The sequence below is a fragment of the Hippoglossus hippoglossus genome, chromosome 6 (assembly GCF_009819705.1).
Source record: "Hippoglossus hippoglossus isolate fHipHip1 chromosome 6, fHipHip1.pri, whole genome shotgun sequence".
In the NCBI taxonomy this organism is placed as follows: Eukaryota; Metazoa; Chordata; class Actinopteri; order Pleuronectiformes; family Pleuronectidae; genus Hippoglossus; species Hippoglossus hippoglossus.
In genome coordinates, this window is record NC_047156.1 from 20,369,983 (window position 1) to 20,387,524 (window position 17,542).

General features: G+C 41.4%; 1 protein-coding gene across 1 annotated transcript in view; it reads right to left on the minus strand.

Moving 5' to 3' along the window:
- Window positions 1-17,542, minus strand: part of pik3c2a (phosphatidylinositol-4-phosphate 3-kinase, catalytic subunit type 2 alpha) — a 43,741-nt gene that overhangs the window by 2,215 nt on the left and 23,984 nt on the right. Inside the window, exons 6-29 of the mRNA XM_034588929.1 lie at window positions 17,279-17,390; window positions 16,966-17,045; window positions 16,376-16,439; window positions 15,514-15,660; window positions 15,374-15,407; window positions 14,782-15,022; window positions 11,767-11,889; window positions 11,484-11,651; window positions 10,711-10,828; window positions 10,420-10,562; window positions 8,731-8,922; window positions 8,375-8,468; window positions 8,098-8,192; window positions 6,913-7,093; window positions 6,703-6,807; window positions 5,834-5,926; window positions 5,527-5,656; window positions 4,684-4,820; window positions 3,926-4,095; window positions 2,723-2,879; window positions 1,848-1,957; window positions 1,235-1,442; window positions 979-1,103; window positions 220-337 (exon numbers count right to left, since the gene is read on the minus strand). Of these exons, the coding sequence (XP_034444820.1) occupies window positions 220-337; window positions 979-1,103; window positions 1,235-1,442; window positions 1,848-1,957; window positions 2,723-2,879; window positions 3,926-4,095; window positions 4,684-4,820; window positions 5,527-5,656; window positions 5,834-5,926; window positions 6,703-6,807; window positions 6,913-7,093; window positions 8,098-8,192; window positions 8,375-8,468; window positions 8,731-8,922; window positions 10,420-10,562; window positions 10,711-10,828; window positions 11,484-11,651; window positions 11,767-11,889; window positions 14,782-15,022; window positions 15,374-15,407; window positions 15,514-15,660; window positions 16,376-16,439; window positions 16,966-17,045; window positions 17,279-17,390 (3,145 nt within the window). The remainder of the gene's footprint in view (window positions 1-219; window positions 338-978; window positions 1,104-1,234; window positions 1,443-1,847; window positions 1,958-2,722; window positions 2,880-3,925; window positions 4,096-4,683; window positions 4,821-5,526; window positions 5,657-5,833; window positions 5,927-6,702; window positions 6,808-6,912; window positions 7,094-8,097; window positions 8,193-8,374; window positions 8,469-8,730; window positions 8,923-10,419; window positions 10,563-10,710; window positions 10,829-11,483; window positions 11,652-11,766; window positions 11,890-14,781; window positions 15,023-15,373; window positions 15,408-15,513; window positions 15,661-16,375; window positions 16,440-16,965; window positions 17,046-17,278; window positions 17,391-17,542) is intronic.

The following is a 17,542-nucleotide window of genomic DNA, read 5'->3' on the forward strand; positions in this document are numbered from 1 at the left end:
TTAATTGCCCCCAAAATTTTACTGATTACTCCGTTTGTATGTGTAGTTGTGCTTCTATCTTTGTGACGACCAGTTCAACTATTAGACCATACAGACAGAGGACGTTTAGGACAGTCCACACAAATCCAAAGGGCTGTTTGAGGGTTTTAGGTTTAAGGTTAGGTTTTGGAGCCAGGCAATGCATCATCAGTGAAACTTTGTGTGTTTGTGTTTGCGTACATGAGTGACCTCCGTGGAGCTCCTCATCAGGTTGTGGACATAGTTGTTGAGCTCCAGCTTCCTCTTGGCTGCCACATCTTTAATGTGGGTGCGACCAAGCACCATTTTGTTCGAGAAACTAGGGATAAAGAGAGAGACATGGAACATCTACTACCACAGAACTGTGAAAAGGTTACAGGGACCTAGCTAAGTGGGTAATAGTGGTTTTGAAGTTTGGCAGCACGAGGTCTTCCAAAAACATTCTATCTACCTTGCTAATAAACACACTGGGATATGCCCTGATGTGCCACTGAAGAAATGGAATGTTTGAATGATTACTATTAAAGAAATCAGATCAGCATTTGAAATATTAAGACCCTATTCAGACCTGGTATTAAAATAATGAGTGGTCAGTCTGAACGCACCCTCAATGTGCTCAGAGATCAGAACACTCAAACCACATTCAGAGGTTGTCTGAGACATAAGTGGCCACATTCTTTTTACTGTGTGAACACAAATACGTCCTGGGCCACATATGAAGGACCGCCTATACACCTGATGTGCTCTGTTCAGCTACAGTTTAACAATCAATCATATGTATTTTTATGCTTCTGTACCCATAAGTTGATTTGTTTGTGTGCCCCTCCCCCCCCAATATCAGTACTGATCAACAAATAACGACAGAATCATTTTCTTTGGACACATTTGTAAACTGGATGTCTTTTCCAGGTCTGAACAGGGCCAAAGAGGCTGAGGGTCAGAGCCAAGGGAACATCCTACCTCGGTAGCTTCCAGAGCGGGAAAAGTATGGTCAGTTTGTTGTGGAGCTCCTGGAACTCATCAAAAGTGCGGAAGACAAACTGCGGCTCGTTCTGACCTTCCCTCAGGATCCTCACTACATATGTCTGCACACAGAGGACAGAGAGGAAGACAGCCATGCATCAGGTGTCAGCAGTTTTCCAGTTTACATACAGAGATGTGACGGAGCATGGAAACGTAAGTAGGATTTAAGATAAATATATACAGTGGGACTCACATAATGCTTGTCAGGGTTGTATCTTTTCTGGAAGGAAAAGATGGATGTTTGGAGAATGCGGCCCTCCTGTTTAATGGTGTAGGTCTTGGGGGAGAAAGACAGAATGGGCTCATCATTGGCCGGAAGGCCAGAGAATCGTAGCTGGGCGAGGTTGTGGATAAAGAAGTTGAACTTGGTGGCCACGCTGCCCAGACTGGACTCAATTAACCTAGAGAGGAGAAAATACAGGGACAAAAGAGAGGAGATAGTGACAAAAGCAAAAATCTCAAGATTGTGTTCTGACCTCAGGCTCTTCTGTTGTCAGGGTTCTGTTCCAATCCAGTCTAACTAGTATTACACAAACAACGTACACCTGATACTGCTGCTAGTGTGGCAGGAGCTTTGTGGCGGTATAATGAGACAACCACTACAGCAGTCTTATTTCTCCTGAGCTAATACTGACACCTGGTGGATTTTGTGTTTGTAACTAAAAAGTGAACAACTCACTTTCCTATTTATATGTCCATCAAAAACAACAGGCAAAATGAGAAAAAAACCTTAGAGGATAGTTTGATTTCTCTAGTAGACACAGTTGTTTTAGTTAAAGGGCAGAGAGAAGCTGTGGCTTGTTTACCTGGTAAAGAAGATAGTTGCCTCAGCGTCTGTGTTGTGGGGCTGCAGAGCGTCAAACACATATTTGAGGTCCTGAGAGCCAGTTAGCTCTGGGAGGCCTGACGCCGTCATCTATAAACACAAAGACACACAATGAGAAGAGATGAACAAAAGTTCAAATACACTTTTGACAATTAACAATACAATTAGGACTAAATATTGAAAATAGTGCAAATCTATATTAAAGTTAATTGAAGTTAATACCAAAACCACAACATGAATACAAGTACCACAAAGTGATATTTGGCTTCCAGGCTGTCAACCATTTTCATTCATGACTTTATATATTCAGAATAAAGACAGTTTCAAAAGACAAGTTGTTTTATGTATTACTGTGCCTTACATGAAGCACTATGAATTGTCTACGTGTTGGAAAAGTGATATAAATACACTCTCCACTTTAGAAATACAGTATTCAGCTAAATTCTTGAGAGAAACATCATGAAATAGCCACATATAAACTGACATTTCCAGGTCAGCAGTAAAGCACTGATCTATTATCAAGGCACAGCTGCCGGAGCACTGCTCTCTGTGAAAAACAGTTCAGCAAAACAGAGAGGATGCAATAAAAGAAAGAGGCCAAAACTGCAGAAAAACACACACACACACACACACACACACACACACACACACACACACACACACACACACACACACACACACACACACACACACACACACACACACACACACACACACACACACACACACACACACACACACACACACCTCTGAATATATAAAAAGATAGTAAGTATGTGTATATAGATAACTGATGTATTAATGGGTTCACGCTCTCTCTGTGCATTTAAGCCCAATGCGTGTGTTTTGTCTCACCAGTGACAACAGATTGAGGAAAAGGCCGGAGTGCTTGCGGATGAGGTTGTAGGCCTGACAGCACAAGTCTACAAAGAGCTGGAAACGACTGGTGGGACGCTCGCCTCCGTTGATGACGTATGCCATGTCAGAGGTCAGGACGAATGGCGCTCGGTCCCTGATGGGAGAGAAAGAGGGGGGAGAGGAAATTTCAATTTTTGCTGAAGCTAAGAAGTTAGAAAAAAGAGGCGTGTGGATCCAAAAGGGTTTGGTTTAAATCCCCGGGAAAATCCACCACGAATACCAGAGAAGCAGCCTTCACCAAATTACTACAAAGCCTGTAAGTACTTCAGGGAAGATGTTCAAGGCCAAAAACTGAATTGTGCTGTGGTAGTAGGGCAGCCCACCTGGACTCACTAGCAGGAAATGTGTGCATGTGCAAACTATGAACAAGGTGATGCCTCAAATCTAATCCTGCGATTGTATTTCTCCTCGAAAAATGTAATTCAGAGACAGATCTGTAGATAACTTTACCAAATTAAGGGGAAAAAATAACATTGAAACCATACATGTGTCCTCAATGAATAATTTCCTCCGCATAAATTATGATCAGGACAACTTCAGTGTAAATGTTGTTGTCTATCCATCGATCTACTAGTTCCAGTCTTTCTGTCTGTGGACTATCTCTCTCGCATTTCTTAAGAACTGTTCCTCTTATCACACTTGTGTGTTGTTAAGGGCCCAGGAAAGTGCAGTGTCCCATTTGGTGTGATTTGGACATACGATACGTTTAATTTGAATAAACTTGAATTAACAGCCAACCAGTGACTCATCAACGTAAGTGATGATGTCGATCACGACAACAGCGTGTTAATGGTAATGGAAACTGATTCTCCAGTTCCAGGTTCTGTTCTGTTACAGTTTCTGAAAGAAAGCTGCAACCAGCATTACCACAGGCTGGCAAACAGCCCATTCCTAACAGGTGCAATGCACTACTCATCTTGATGCATAAAGAAATGAATCGGTCAATAGGCAAAAACTTAATGCATTTAATTGTAGGTTAGCATTCCTCACTGCTGGTACAGGACCTTTAACCTACACCATGATAACTACTTGGTAATTACAAAAGACAACAATTGACATCCTGGTACAACACTGGTAGTGCATCAAAGCTGATATAACTGACAAGCACTCCAACTCATACATAGATACTAAATAATTTACCTTTTGAAGGAGCCAAACATCTGGGCATGGCCCAGGAACTTGCCAAAGTCAATGTGGAACATGTGACCAGTGGAGCGCAGCATGATGTTGTCATTGTGGCGATCGCAGATGCCCAGGATGTAAGTTGCGACACAGCATCCCGCGCATGAGTAGATGAAGTTCTCTGATGCCTAAATAGAAGCAAAGAGAAAGAGTGAAGCACAGTGCTGTGCTGCTACTGCCACGATGCAGTGTAATAATAGAAGATTTTGTGAGGGAAGACAAAAGCCTAAATGCTTAGGAGGAAGTGAAGATTGTGACTAGAGACGAGAGGTTTTCCCTACATTTCAAAAGAACCCACAGTCGTCACCAGCCTGAAAACATTGTGCTTATGCCTCTAGATTCAGAGTGATGAGGAGGGAGTAAGGTCTCACATTTATAGGCGTCAAAGTTCATACAGTTATACAATTGCCATAAACTCCAAGAGTACATTCACTCTGTATTGTAACTCCAACACAGACAGAAAATTATGGTTTTAAATATTCAAGCCATTATTGCTTCACATACTAATACACTGTGTCTCAATATCGTTTGATACAGTAAGTAGGTGTGTATGTAAAACTTATTTAGCAACAATGACTGCATCTAAACTTTGGCCTGACATAATCCTGAAAAAAAGTGAAGGTATTACATTTCTCACTTCACCTCAACAGCCACTGTGGGTTCAGGGATAATCTCCTTTCATTTTGCTTACAATAGCATATCCTTTATGTGTGTACCTTCTCATACTCATCCTCAGCAGGGTTGTACTTGCGGAGCCACTCTGCTAATGGTTTGTCCTTAAAGGATCCGGTGATGCCATACTCCACTTGGATCTTTCTCAGGGTGTCGGAGGACGGCACCAGCTCCACCATGCCTGGATGACACAAGACAGCTTTTATTAAAGCAATGTAAGCACACTCATGAGTCCAAGTGACACATGGTCAACATTTGTGAGGTCACAGCGACCTTGACCTTTGACCACCCAAATCGAATCAGTTCATCCGTGAGTCCAAGTGAATATTTGTAAATATAAAAAACGCCTCAAGGCATTCTTGAGATATTATGTTCACAATAATCGGACAGATAGACAACATGAAAACATAAAGCCTCTGGCCACTGGCTGTCAACAGTGCGGAGGACTTTATGGGCTTTGGACACACCAGTCACCACACTTTTTATTATTTGTATTTTATGGTAGAGGAGGATGAATATGTACTAAATTGTATAATAGTCAAATGAAATTGCCGTTACACAAATGCAGAATGATAATCACCAGCGATGGTTGATCATCGTTTTACAAGTTTGGTTACATAAAAGTATTGTATGGTTTCAGATCATCAACAATTCTTAATATAACACTTGAGTGAAGACATGTATTATTCTTGTGGCCATTACAGATTAAAACACACAAGAAGATCATTATCTTTGTGAATAGCACAAATTGAGAATGGCTGATTATTGTATTTTCCCAGTTTTCAACAAATTAAGTAATGTTTTCTTCTGACCCAATGTGCTGTGAATTTTGAGTGTTTTGTCGGTATGTCTAACACTGAGTGTGCCTGCATGTGTTTCTCTGTTACCTTTGTCTTTGCCAGTGGAGATGCATTTGAAGTTGACGATGCGGAGGTCGAGCCCCTCCTGCAGCCAGATGCGATCCATGATGCGGATCATCTGCAAAGCCAACATGTCCTGCCTCAGGTCTTCTCCAACCTGATAAACAATCAGACACACATAGAAACATAACTTCAGCCACCAGGTGGTGCAATGCACATATAAGAACCATGCACACAGTTATTAGTTACCTGATGGCAACTACACAGTTTAAATGAATGCTGCATGACTGAAAGATGAACAAGAACTATTTCTATCTATTGAAATACTGTGTACCTTGAACATAACATTGATCTCTTCTCCCAGTGGGTCGGCGTTGACCAGGACCAACTTGAGGGGAACTGCGTTGGAGTTGAAGAAGGAGCAGGCCTACAAGCAGATACAGGCACAGTGTGATTGTATCTTGTGCATTACATCACACTGTTTTGCTTTCTCATTTGATCAAAAACATCACTGTCCAATGACCGTATGAAAAAGGTTCTTTCTGAGCGTCAAAGATAATGAGAAAGTGAACCCAAACACATTTATGTGGCCTGATGTAATTGAATTCTGACACATAATATCTGAATCATATACATGCAAGAGATCCATAATTAATAAGTGTAGGGGTATACATTTAATTATCAGTTGAAATAAAGCCTGAGTAATGAACCAGAGGAGGATGGTCTGATTAAAAGCTATTTTATACCCTGTACCTTTTGTGCCAAGAGGTTATCCCTCTATTACTTCGGAGAATGCATGCAGATGTTTGGAGTACACCACCTAAAGTATCTAATTATTTAAAACGAATATCTGTATGATATTTGAGAGTATGTGCATACATGTGTTTTTTATTTGGTGAAACTGTAGTTTAATAAGCTAATTTCCTCTGTGATTTAATCCTCAGAGATTCTACAAAGACTTTCTTTTTCTCTGTCCTGACCCACAGTTCATTTCAGGTTTTCTTGTATTTATTTTTTAAGCGTCATTATAAATTCACTGAAGGTCATCTTTGTAGATCAGGTAAATGTGGTGTCAAAACTTCTTTTTTTTATTTACCTGAATAAAATAAAGAAAACATATGAATATGAGGGAGATGCCGATTTTGTTCATGCAAAATTATTGTCAATTTCTCTATTTTCAGTCTGTGTGTGTCTGTGTGTTACCTTGATGTTTAGTTCCTTGGCCACCAGACTGGGGCTGAGAGGCAGTCGGCAGGAGTTCCTCTGGAAAAAGTTCTGCACATTCTCGAGGCCCTCCTGCAGTGCCAACTAAACACACAGAAATAAACACACACAGATCTTATTATCCACATACACAATACACTAAAAGACTAAATTAATGTCAGATCAGATTGCAACTGCACATGCACGAACCTGTCGTGTGGAGCCCCCGGCCTGCCTGACCCTCTCGGCCACGGCTCCCAGCAGGGTGACAAAGTGAGTCTGTTTCTCCAGCTCCGCCCTCAGCTTGGCTCCGCACAGACACAACAGGGCACCCAGCACCCGTTCATAACGCCAGCCCCAGCCAGGATCCTGCACAGCGTCCTTCAGCAGCCTACAAACATTACACACATCACAATAGTCAACACTTAAAGGAGACTTTCTCTGTGGAAACGAGCCTGTTTTTATGATGAAGTTACTACAACAACTTCAAGTGAACGTTATTTCCTTCGCCCCCTCTCGCTAGAGATAAAATTCTCCTTCTGTGGAAATCCCCAATGCCACCCTCCTTTAAAGCTGTGCTGTATCATACTCTGTTTATCTTGAAATTGGAAAAATAAAGTGGTACGCAATCAGAGGTTATTGTGATTATTCCATTCACAGTAAGGTCCACTGATCATTTTTGTGGATGCTACCTGTCTGCAACACACACGGCCAGACCACACATAGGATCCTTTAGACTGCACATGGGTATAATGGTCTGGCTAGGAGCATCTATTCATCGTTTTTATGTTTTCATAATGGCTGCTGGTATGTTTGTTAGTTAGCAAGATTACGCAATAAACTACAGAACAAATTTCCATGATAACTTGATGGAAGGGTCGGGGGAAGAAACAATTACAGTTTGGTGTGGAGCCTGATCAGGGGGCACATCCAGATTTTTTGAACATTTTAGTTGATTCCTTAGAGAATTGTGTGAATCTTGATAAAAAAAAAAATCACATATATAGGGGGTTTGTATCAATGTGTGTAAAATTTCCTGCGGATCCAAATAAAAATCTGTATTAGTTCTATCAGTAGTATTCTTTCTTGCTACTCTCTGCTCATGTAGAGAGTCTAGGAAATGGGATTAGATAGAGGAAGGTGGGTATATTTTAGTTCTTTGCAAAATCACAATGCCTCGTTCTCCACTAATAATGTCATACAATGACTTGTGAAAACAGCAGTGTAGACACATATGTTTAATAAGAGGATTAGCAAATGTGTTGCTCTCCTGTGATCAACATTTTCAGTTCTACTAGATTGTTTCTTAATTTCAGCATTAATCAGACAAACTTGTTGCATCATTTCATCTCAGGCGTCTGGTTGCTGCGTCAGTGCCGCTGCATACTCACTCACCAGCAGAGGTAGTGGGCGATGTTGATGTTGCCTTGTGCTCTGGACAGCAGGAAGATGACCAGGGCATTCTTTAGGTGACACTCAAACTTTAAGGCCTGGAACAACAAGAGAGAAGAGGAACTTAGAACTAAAGACTGAGCAAATGTGCAGAAACAGGTGTGGGGGGGGGGGGGGGGGGGGGTTACATGAGAAAGACAAGTTGAGTTATAAAGTCAATGGGTGAATGGACATGTGAGAGATTCAATGACATGTGTATGTTAAGTGTTTTTAGCTGTACCTGTACAAGCTGTGGCAGGTAACCAGCTAGTTCATCATCACTACTCTTCTCAATCCAACTAACAGCCACACTTCTCACCTCTGTATCTGCAAACCTACAAACACGCACACACACATAAGACACTAAACATTCAACAATAAAGATCAGCACAGTTAAAAGGAAAGGAGAATTTCCCCCCATGACTTAAAATTGGACTTTAGCTTCACCGAATAACAAACTGTATCAGCTTCACACTTATTAAACCTAATTAATCCAATTAAAATTGAATGACACATTTATTGATATAGAGAGAAAGCAATTTTCCTGCAGTGCCACAGAGCAAATGTGTTTACAAGTACTGGGCACACAGTTCATACTTTGAGTCGAGCAGCTCCAGTGCAGTGACGGGGGGCAGAGTGGGCCACTGGTGCAGCAGGGAGTGGATGTGAGCCATGCTGGCCCAGTCCCAGCTGGGTGCACTGGCCAGCACTTTGGGCAGGCTGCTGGGGTGGTCCCTCTGACAGTGGAGCCGATGGTCCCATATGATTTGGTGATCAGCCCGTTTTAGCCTGCAGACAGAGCGGAGAAGAGAGGAGAATGGTATTTACATAAAAATATATAAACATGTATAAGCTACATCGCATACAGATTTCTAATCACATATATCCATCAAAATAACCAACTCAGAGTTATCAGATAAAGTCTCTTTCTCTGTTTCAACACACTAAACATAGAGTAGAAAAGGGACTGAAGAATGTGGAGTCTAATTGGCAGCATCAACAATAATGCTTAAAACAGACCACTGAAAAATAGAATCACACAAATGCAGTGCAAAATATATTAACAGCAATGTGATTGTAAGGTCACCAGTTTCTCAGAACATCTGAGAAAATCAGTACAGGATAAGTGAGTCATAACTTCTCTGCTCTTAGTCAAAAACTACAAGTCAATGTGCATTTAAGCAATTACAAAAGTCATTAGAATGACTTCATCTCTAGCAGAAATCCTAAGTGTTAGACTGGTTATCAAGAATAACTCCCTGTCTTGTGTGATTGTAAAAGTGAAACTGTTTAAAAATAAAAGAGCTGGTATGCTCAGATCACCTTTCCTTGGCAAATAAAAGAGACAAAGATACACTCGTATCGTAAGAGTTAAGAGTCACTTGTCTCTTGTAAATTAACAAATCACACAAGGAGACAACATGCCTTTAACACTACTGACCCAGGCTCAGCTAACATTTGCCTTTCTGCAGATGTTGAAGATTTCTCTTTCAGGGAATGATGAAATATCACACACACTGAAATGGACACACGACACATCAGATGCTCAACATGTCTGAGTGAATAGAGGCGGGAGAAATAAATGGGCAGGACAGAAAGCAGGCGGTGTGAGCCCAGTGAGAGAGCGCTCTGTCCTAAAGTGCTGGTTGAGACTCATGGATGTTGGCAGGGTGGAGGAGATTTGGCTGGCAGCGGGAAAGGAGAGCATTTAGCAGCGCCGGGAGCAGCTGGAAGCGAACAGCGATACTGGAGCAGGCAATATACAGGCGTTTATGGGAAACTGAGGCCTGAGTTTGCCTTTCACACTTCTTTGTACTTTCAGTTTTGTATCTGTCGCGTGTTAGAAAAGCATCAGCACGCCCACTTGCACATTTGCGTTCTCACATACATTTCCTCCAGAGAACGTCAGGAGTTTATCTGGAGTTCAGTCCATGTCTGAAAGCAGCTTATGTTAAAAAGAAAAATTGTAAATTGGACTTAGTTTGAATTTTATTTCATGCAGATTCACATTTAAGTCAGAATTTTAGACTTCATTACGCTTTCCAGCAGCTACATAAAGCCTCCTGTGTTTGTTCAAGAAGGAACATCAAGACCACCTTATATTTGAAATCATTCCAGCAAACTAAATTCCCCTTCAAACTCTGAAGGACTGAAATAACAGAAACGACAGAAAAGCCAGACACATGAATTGTTAGTGTGAAGTGTTTGATATTTATTCTCACATCCAAATCTTTGAATTGCAATCCCTACATTATATTTATTTAAACATGAGGGAGAATCCCTTACCCGAAATTTGAAGCTCGGCTGCAGATTTTCTCCAGTTTGCGTCGGAGGTCTGGGTCCAACTCCTCCAGAGAGTGGGGCTCCGGGCTGGGGTCCTCCTTGGGTCCCACATATAAAACATCCACCGCTGAGTTGGGAAAGTCCACCTGATGGTAACACAAATACATGTGCAAAGCTTGGCTCACTTTATTCCTCTAAGGTAACTTTAATTTAAGAAGACACATTTCGTCACAAGTAACCTGAGGGAAAAAAAAATTTGAATAAAAACAAAAACATGCTGGTGCCACCACCAACCTGCATTGTAATTCTCTCTGTGGGCATCTTCTTGTGGCCGCCTGTAGAGCCAGCAGTGGCAGCAGCTCCCTGGGCAGACGTCCACAGACAGAGCAGCCTGCTGCCCCTGGCAAGCACCCTGAAACACACCGTCAGCAATAAACAACAAACAAACAAACAAACAAACAAACAACAACATCCAAAGCCATTAGTTATAATATAATTCATAATATTGCAATTACATGCTATTGCTACAGCAAATATTCCACATCCAACAAGAATATTGTTCATTTCTGGTTTCATGGATGGATTAATCAACGGGCTGACTGGTCACAGGACCAGGCGCCTAAGAACTCAAAGGGAGACTGGGTCAGAGCATCTGTATGAGCTGGCTGTAAATACCTCAGTTAAAAGATACAAGATAATATCAAAAGGGAGGCAGTGTGACCATAAAGGGTGGAAGAATTACCAAACACAGATGTAACAGGGCTACTAAAAGACATATAGAGGAACAAAATTACAATAAAAAGACTCAAAAGACACAAAAAGCAACTACAACGCAACAAGTGTCTCTTTCAGTCTCGGGGGGCCTGTAAAAGAGAAGCAGGAGGCCTTTTACTTGACTGTGCCATGGGGACAATTTTCTAATAATTTGTCTTTGCCTATGAGCTTCCTCTACAGTTTGCTTTGTGTGGTTGGATGAAAAGCTCAAACAATGTGATGTGCATGGATACAGCAGGTCAAATACAGTAAAACATGAATTCAGCCACTGCCAGCTGTCCCTCTCTCCTCACCCTCTGAAGTCAAAGAGCGGCATAGACACTTTGCCCAGCTGCTCTGGAGCTTTCCTCTGCTTGTTGGAGTCTGGGGAGCCACCGGCATTCTGGTTCAGCACCCCGAACAGAGACAGGCTCAGTATGGACTCCAGTGGGAGCACAGCCACTGCAATGGGGAAATTGATCCTGGGAGAGACGAGGACAGAGTCAGCATTGTTGCTGTTGTTGGGGTAAATTCAAATAGTGAAACAATTGGAAGAGAGAGATTGAGGAAAGGCCAGCGGGCAAGGTAATCACTCACAGTTCATCCCATTTGACGTGGTAGAAGAAGCTTTTGTATGTGCCCACTCTCTTGCACTGGACCGGTTTAAACAGGTTTTTGCCATTGTGGGTGAGGGAGCACATCAGGAAGTATTTCTCATAGCTGAAACAACACAGCACACAACAACACAATATATCTTCACTTAATAAGTCTCAGTCAGTAAAACACAATCTACAGCTTATTAAGAGTTTTACAAAGCAAAACAAACATTACATTCTTCTGGTAGAACAGTGATGTCAGCTGCTGCTGGCAGATTGCTTATTTACACTTTGGAATCACAAGCGGACTTTAACATCCACGTTCACCAAGGGCCACCGATAGGTAACAAAGGAGAGGCATCAACATCGCGTTTATTTTCTCCAACCTGGACTTTTTACAACAGTTTGAGGCTCGAACAGGCAAACTGCTCTGAATCCGACTGATCACATCAACTGCATCCAGTATTGTACTAGTATTATCAGGCTCTCAACACCCACGCGCGTTTCCAGTTATTCTAATGACAATTCAGCGATTCTCTTCCAGGGAATCTACTCGGTACCTGCCCACAGATACCTGAGGAGAGATCAACTTAAGCGACCGTCAGTGAAAATGCTTGTGTGGGTTGACCATGGCTGTGAAAGGGGCTTAAAGAGCACAGACTATCACTACACAGCTGTTCACCTCATGACTAGAGCTCCCTTAGACGGCCACAGCCTGATCTGAATGACACTGAGCAGCTTCACTGGAACAGTTGCAAGTTCAGAGCCTCAGTGGTGGTAATGAGGGAAAGAGCCCTGATTGTTCTGTAAAACTACTATTTTCCTGTCAGTCTATAATCAAACCAGCAACCCTCCTCAATGGTTCACTTTCCACTTTGGACAGAGCCATGCTGAGAATCACCTGAGGTCAAGACAAGACCAGGACCCTGGAACTAGTATCTTTAAAAGGAATGAAGCTATTATCAATGTAGTGAAATGCACCTGACAGCTTTAAATAGAGGTTAGAGAGGGAGACGCTGGTCAAACATGATCACCTGTACGGGTTGATCATCTGTCAATTCTAAATGCTTGCATGTATTAACAACACTGTAACATGTCACACTGCAACCGCGTGTTCCTGTGGGGTCAGAATAATCGAGTACTTTAGTTTACGTGAATATCACCTCAAGTTTGAAGAACAACATGGAAAGTCCACGGTACACAAGTTGCTGATGTCATCACTTTATGTCATAACCAATTTACATAATATAATAAACAATGATCTTTAGATAATAGCCTCTAATGTCAAGGAACACATAAATGCAAAGTAAGTGCACAGTGAAAGGAGTGAAACATGTCCTTAATGCATCCAGACATTTCGAATAAGGCAATAGAATGAGAACAAATCGTTCATAAATAGAATTTGGTTTGATCCACACATCAAAAATAACCTCTCTGTTTCACTTAGAGATACATTATGTGAGTGGGGAGGGATATATCAGTTACACATTTTCACTACTCCAGGCCTGATCCGTTGCACAGTGCCATCTGTGTTGGCAGTTCCACCACTCACCATGGTGTCTCAATATGCTGGCAGTGCTGTGGCATCTACTGAGGCTCCAGATGGATTACACATTAGCCACAACACCAAACTCAAGACTTCAACAATTACAGTAACAGTACAACACGACAGATATGTCTGGCTGCTTGTCTGGACTGGGAAATACTATATTCGCTGCGTCCCACTGGGCAGGAGTGAAATATTTTTGGAGGTGTCTTTGGAATGACTGTCACTGCAGCAATGTTTGGTGCTGGCCCAAAATAGCTGCTGGGGGAGGCAGTTCTGCAGTAAATAGGCCTGTTATTAAGCAGTTCCTCTCTTCGTGAGGGCCTCCCTAGCCAGACAATTACCGTGGAAAGACGGGACAGCAGCGCTTCTCAAGACAGCTTTTAAACTGCCTCCATCTTACAGACAGGGCTACACTTCATATATAGTTTTGTTTTGCTACATTTTTCAGCTCTTGACCAGATTTGGTCTTGGTTCACCATGACTTACTGAATATACCCCCGTGATTAAGCAATAACTATAGCTGAAGACTATTCTTTAGTGATAGGGAAACTGGTGACAACGCTATCTTCCCATATTCACTCAACTTCCTGTGCAGTTTTAAAGCCTCTGAACTCTTTATTGTTCTGCCTGCGTTTCATGTATGAAATGTACTGCTCTTGGTCTTTGGTGCGTGACAGAGCTGACAACGGAAAACTTGGCTGAGCTCTGTTCCAGACGCACACAGGAGATAAAGTCGTGGTGAAACTGGACACTGGCATGGAAAATTAAGCCACAGGGAACAACACCGGAGCCGTCGAAGAAAACAAAACTACCCTGGAGACAGCACAGCCTGTGAAAACACTGCTTGATTTCAGCTGCTTACCAACAAATGGTTACCATACAAGAGACAAACCATGTTATTATGACCATTGTATTATGCTTTTTTGTGAATTTAAGCTTTTCCTGCTAACTTGATAAATAAAAATTCAATACAAAGCTGACCTAACTTCAACTGCTGTCTCTGACCTTAGACTATATCACAATTAGGTGAAATGTGTGTGGCACTAATAATACAGAGCAAGTGGGTCATTATGTAAGAATAAATGCATGGATAGGGTTTAATTATGCTGCAGCGGAGGATCGACTACCTCAAATACAATCATGTTTTCCCAGTTAGGTCTGAAATTTTTTTTCTGGTGCAACCTAGATCCAAGATCAGGTTTCATGTGATCATACATCCTGAATAATTACACACTAATTTATGGCTTTGACATAAAATCGTTAACAATAGTCAGATGAGCAGTATCTAATTATTTGATCCACTCAATTCTCACTGTATGGTTTTATAAAACACATAGAATACATGTCCATATTGTATAAAATATGTCGGATTTTACAATGATCAGTGTATCAACAGTGCAATATAATATTATTTATAACCAATAAAAGTGTGTGCAGTGATTTTATGTAAATCCTCTGACTGTTTACCTGCTGACCCAGTTGGCCGGGATGCCATGCAAAGCAAACAGGGTGAACTGAAGGTGGTCTGTGGTGCCAGAAGCTTCTTTGCTGCTCCTCCCCTGCACAGTTTCCTCGTCTGAGGGCTCCGGCAGCGGACGTGAGCTGAAGGAGGAGGAGGTAGCAGAGAAGGAGCGCAGGTACAGCTTGGCCAGGTCGTAGACAGCCTGCGTTAGCAAGGCCATGCTCTCCTCCACAGGACTGGTGTAACCTGATAAAATGAGAGATCAAATTGTAACAGTTAGGACAGTTAACACAGCTATTTAATGTGAGATATACAGTATAATAGCATTGAAATCACTCACATAAGAAAAAGAAAAGTAAGTGTCAGAAGTTACTTTTCTTAATCTTATGACACTCACAATGCCGTCTGTATGATCTTTAAATAACAGCGACATATACACTGGCACTCTCAGGTACTTTATTAACTCTCTGTGCGGGTTTTACAGCCATTTGTCGATGCATTTCAAAACTGCCTGTACCTTTTTTTGTTTGGACAGCAAGAAATATGGCTAAAATAGTCGAACGTTGAGCGTAACGGTGATGTGTGTATAAAACTTACCATCTGATGATTGACCAGGTGATGTGGACCCTATCTACAAGGCAAAACAAACTGGTCTTAAGTCATTCTCATCAAAAAAACATCATGTGTAAACGAGTGAGCATTCTGTCATATTGTCATATATGTGTGACAGAGCCCACCTTGGGTGAGCGTGTCCGTGGTAAATTGACAGAGTGTCGCAGTCTTTTGATGGCCTCTGTAATGGCTTGGGTCTCCACCTCATCCAGAGCACAGCACAGGTTCTTCACTGTCTGCACCACCCGGTCCACCGTCTTATACTGCGTACTCTGAATACAGAGATGGAGAAGATGAGCATATCATGTGTGTTAAAACTGCATCACTCTTCACCAGTGCTTTGAAAGCAATATCCACCTGTTTTGTTTCACAGTCAAATACATTGTTTAACTCAAGAACAACACACCAGGCGGCATCTGTGAGAGGACTACCACCAACAACGCATCAAACAGATCATCTGAAGAGCAATTCAAAAATCACACCAGCCTAATGTGTGTATATTTGCCTAAACAAGGCAAAACAACAAAACAGCACACTTCTTCACGCTGATAGTGCATTAACAACTGTGCATGATAGGATTATGATTCAGGGATCATGCCATCATGAGACTTTAGTTGGCCTCGGGGGGGGGGCAAACAGTAATTTAGCTCCACATCAACCCACACTGACGGTTTATTAATATTTATATGTGAAGCATTGGAATCAACACAAAACCATCTTAATTGACACAATTCAGTACAAGTTGTATTGAAGTGTAGCATTGGAGATGGGATCAAAAAAATCTTACATTTGCAGAGGAGTGCAGATACTAAGGACATGTAACTAGCTGGTCTACACATATAAATTAATAAGTGCAATATGTGCACAATGCAATGTTACATTTCCAGACTCATCTTGATTGTTTTATTTTGTACCAAAATGAAGACCTGGAAATCATCAAAATATCTTTTCCATAACTCCCCAAACCTGCCCAGGGACCACATGTACCTGATTTTGTAGGCAGATGTTGACTTGATTGTGATAGCCTTCCAAATAGTCAACCAGGCCTTGTCTGCAAAGAAGAAACAGAGACAGAGTTTAGTGGTGAAAGAGGAAGAACAGGAGGACTTTAATTAAATTTGGTTTATTATCAGAGCTGATCAGATCTTAACAGATAATAGAACGTTCAACTTAATAATAAAATTAACTTAAGATTTGGTCTTAAATGTTTTAAAAATAAGAATAAAATACCCCCAAAAACCTCTGTATATGTAATTTGGACATGTGCTCACACAAATGAATTAGGAAGAAAATATTGCAGAAACCATTAAGTCACATCAGTAAAGTTAAACAGAGAACTTCTAGAAGATTTATCATAACTTAATCCTTCATCAATCCTGAAAACTAAAGAAAAACCTCACATTTATCTCAAAACTAGGTAAACACTTTGAAGACCAGGCTACACATGTAGTTTAAAGAAAGCAACTGAAATAGTAGAAGTAGTAAAACTCACTTTTCTTTACTGGCAAATAAAATCTTAAACTCTGTAACTACGTGTTCTTCCATATATTTTCTCAAAAAGTGTGGGGCCCTCATACCTGGTGACAGTCTCCTTAAAAGGCCTCTCCACCTGGCCCAGGTGCTTGTCTAGGTCTATTGTAGAGTTGTCATCCTCAGCCTAACAAAACAGCAGTAAACATTTACCAACAACACATATGAGCTGCAAAGATCGCAGGTTGTGTTACTTTTCCTAACGAGTGGAGATCATTATAAATAGTTGAAATCCTCATCAAATGAGGAGGATGTATTGTCAGTTTCCAGCAGTGGGAGAATCGTATTATGTCACAATTAAGTAAAAATCTCCAATACAGTTGATATGATCTCATATGTGAGCATGATGTCATGACTTACACTGCGTGCCAAGTCTCTTCTCATGGTGGAATGAGAGAGTAGTTGTAATGTGATCTCATTCTCCCACTTCCTGCAGTTCTGGACATACTCATGGCTGCCGATGCTGTGTTTACTGTGGCACAGGGCAAGAGAGGCAAGGTTAAGAAAATCACAAACCATATGTTTGTGCAGGAAAATGACAAGCAGTTATGAGTAAGAGTACAGAGTGGATTATCCATTTAAAATCACGGACTCTTGCCAGAAATGTAAAATTAGATTTGTTTA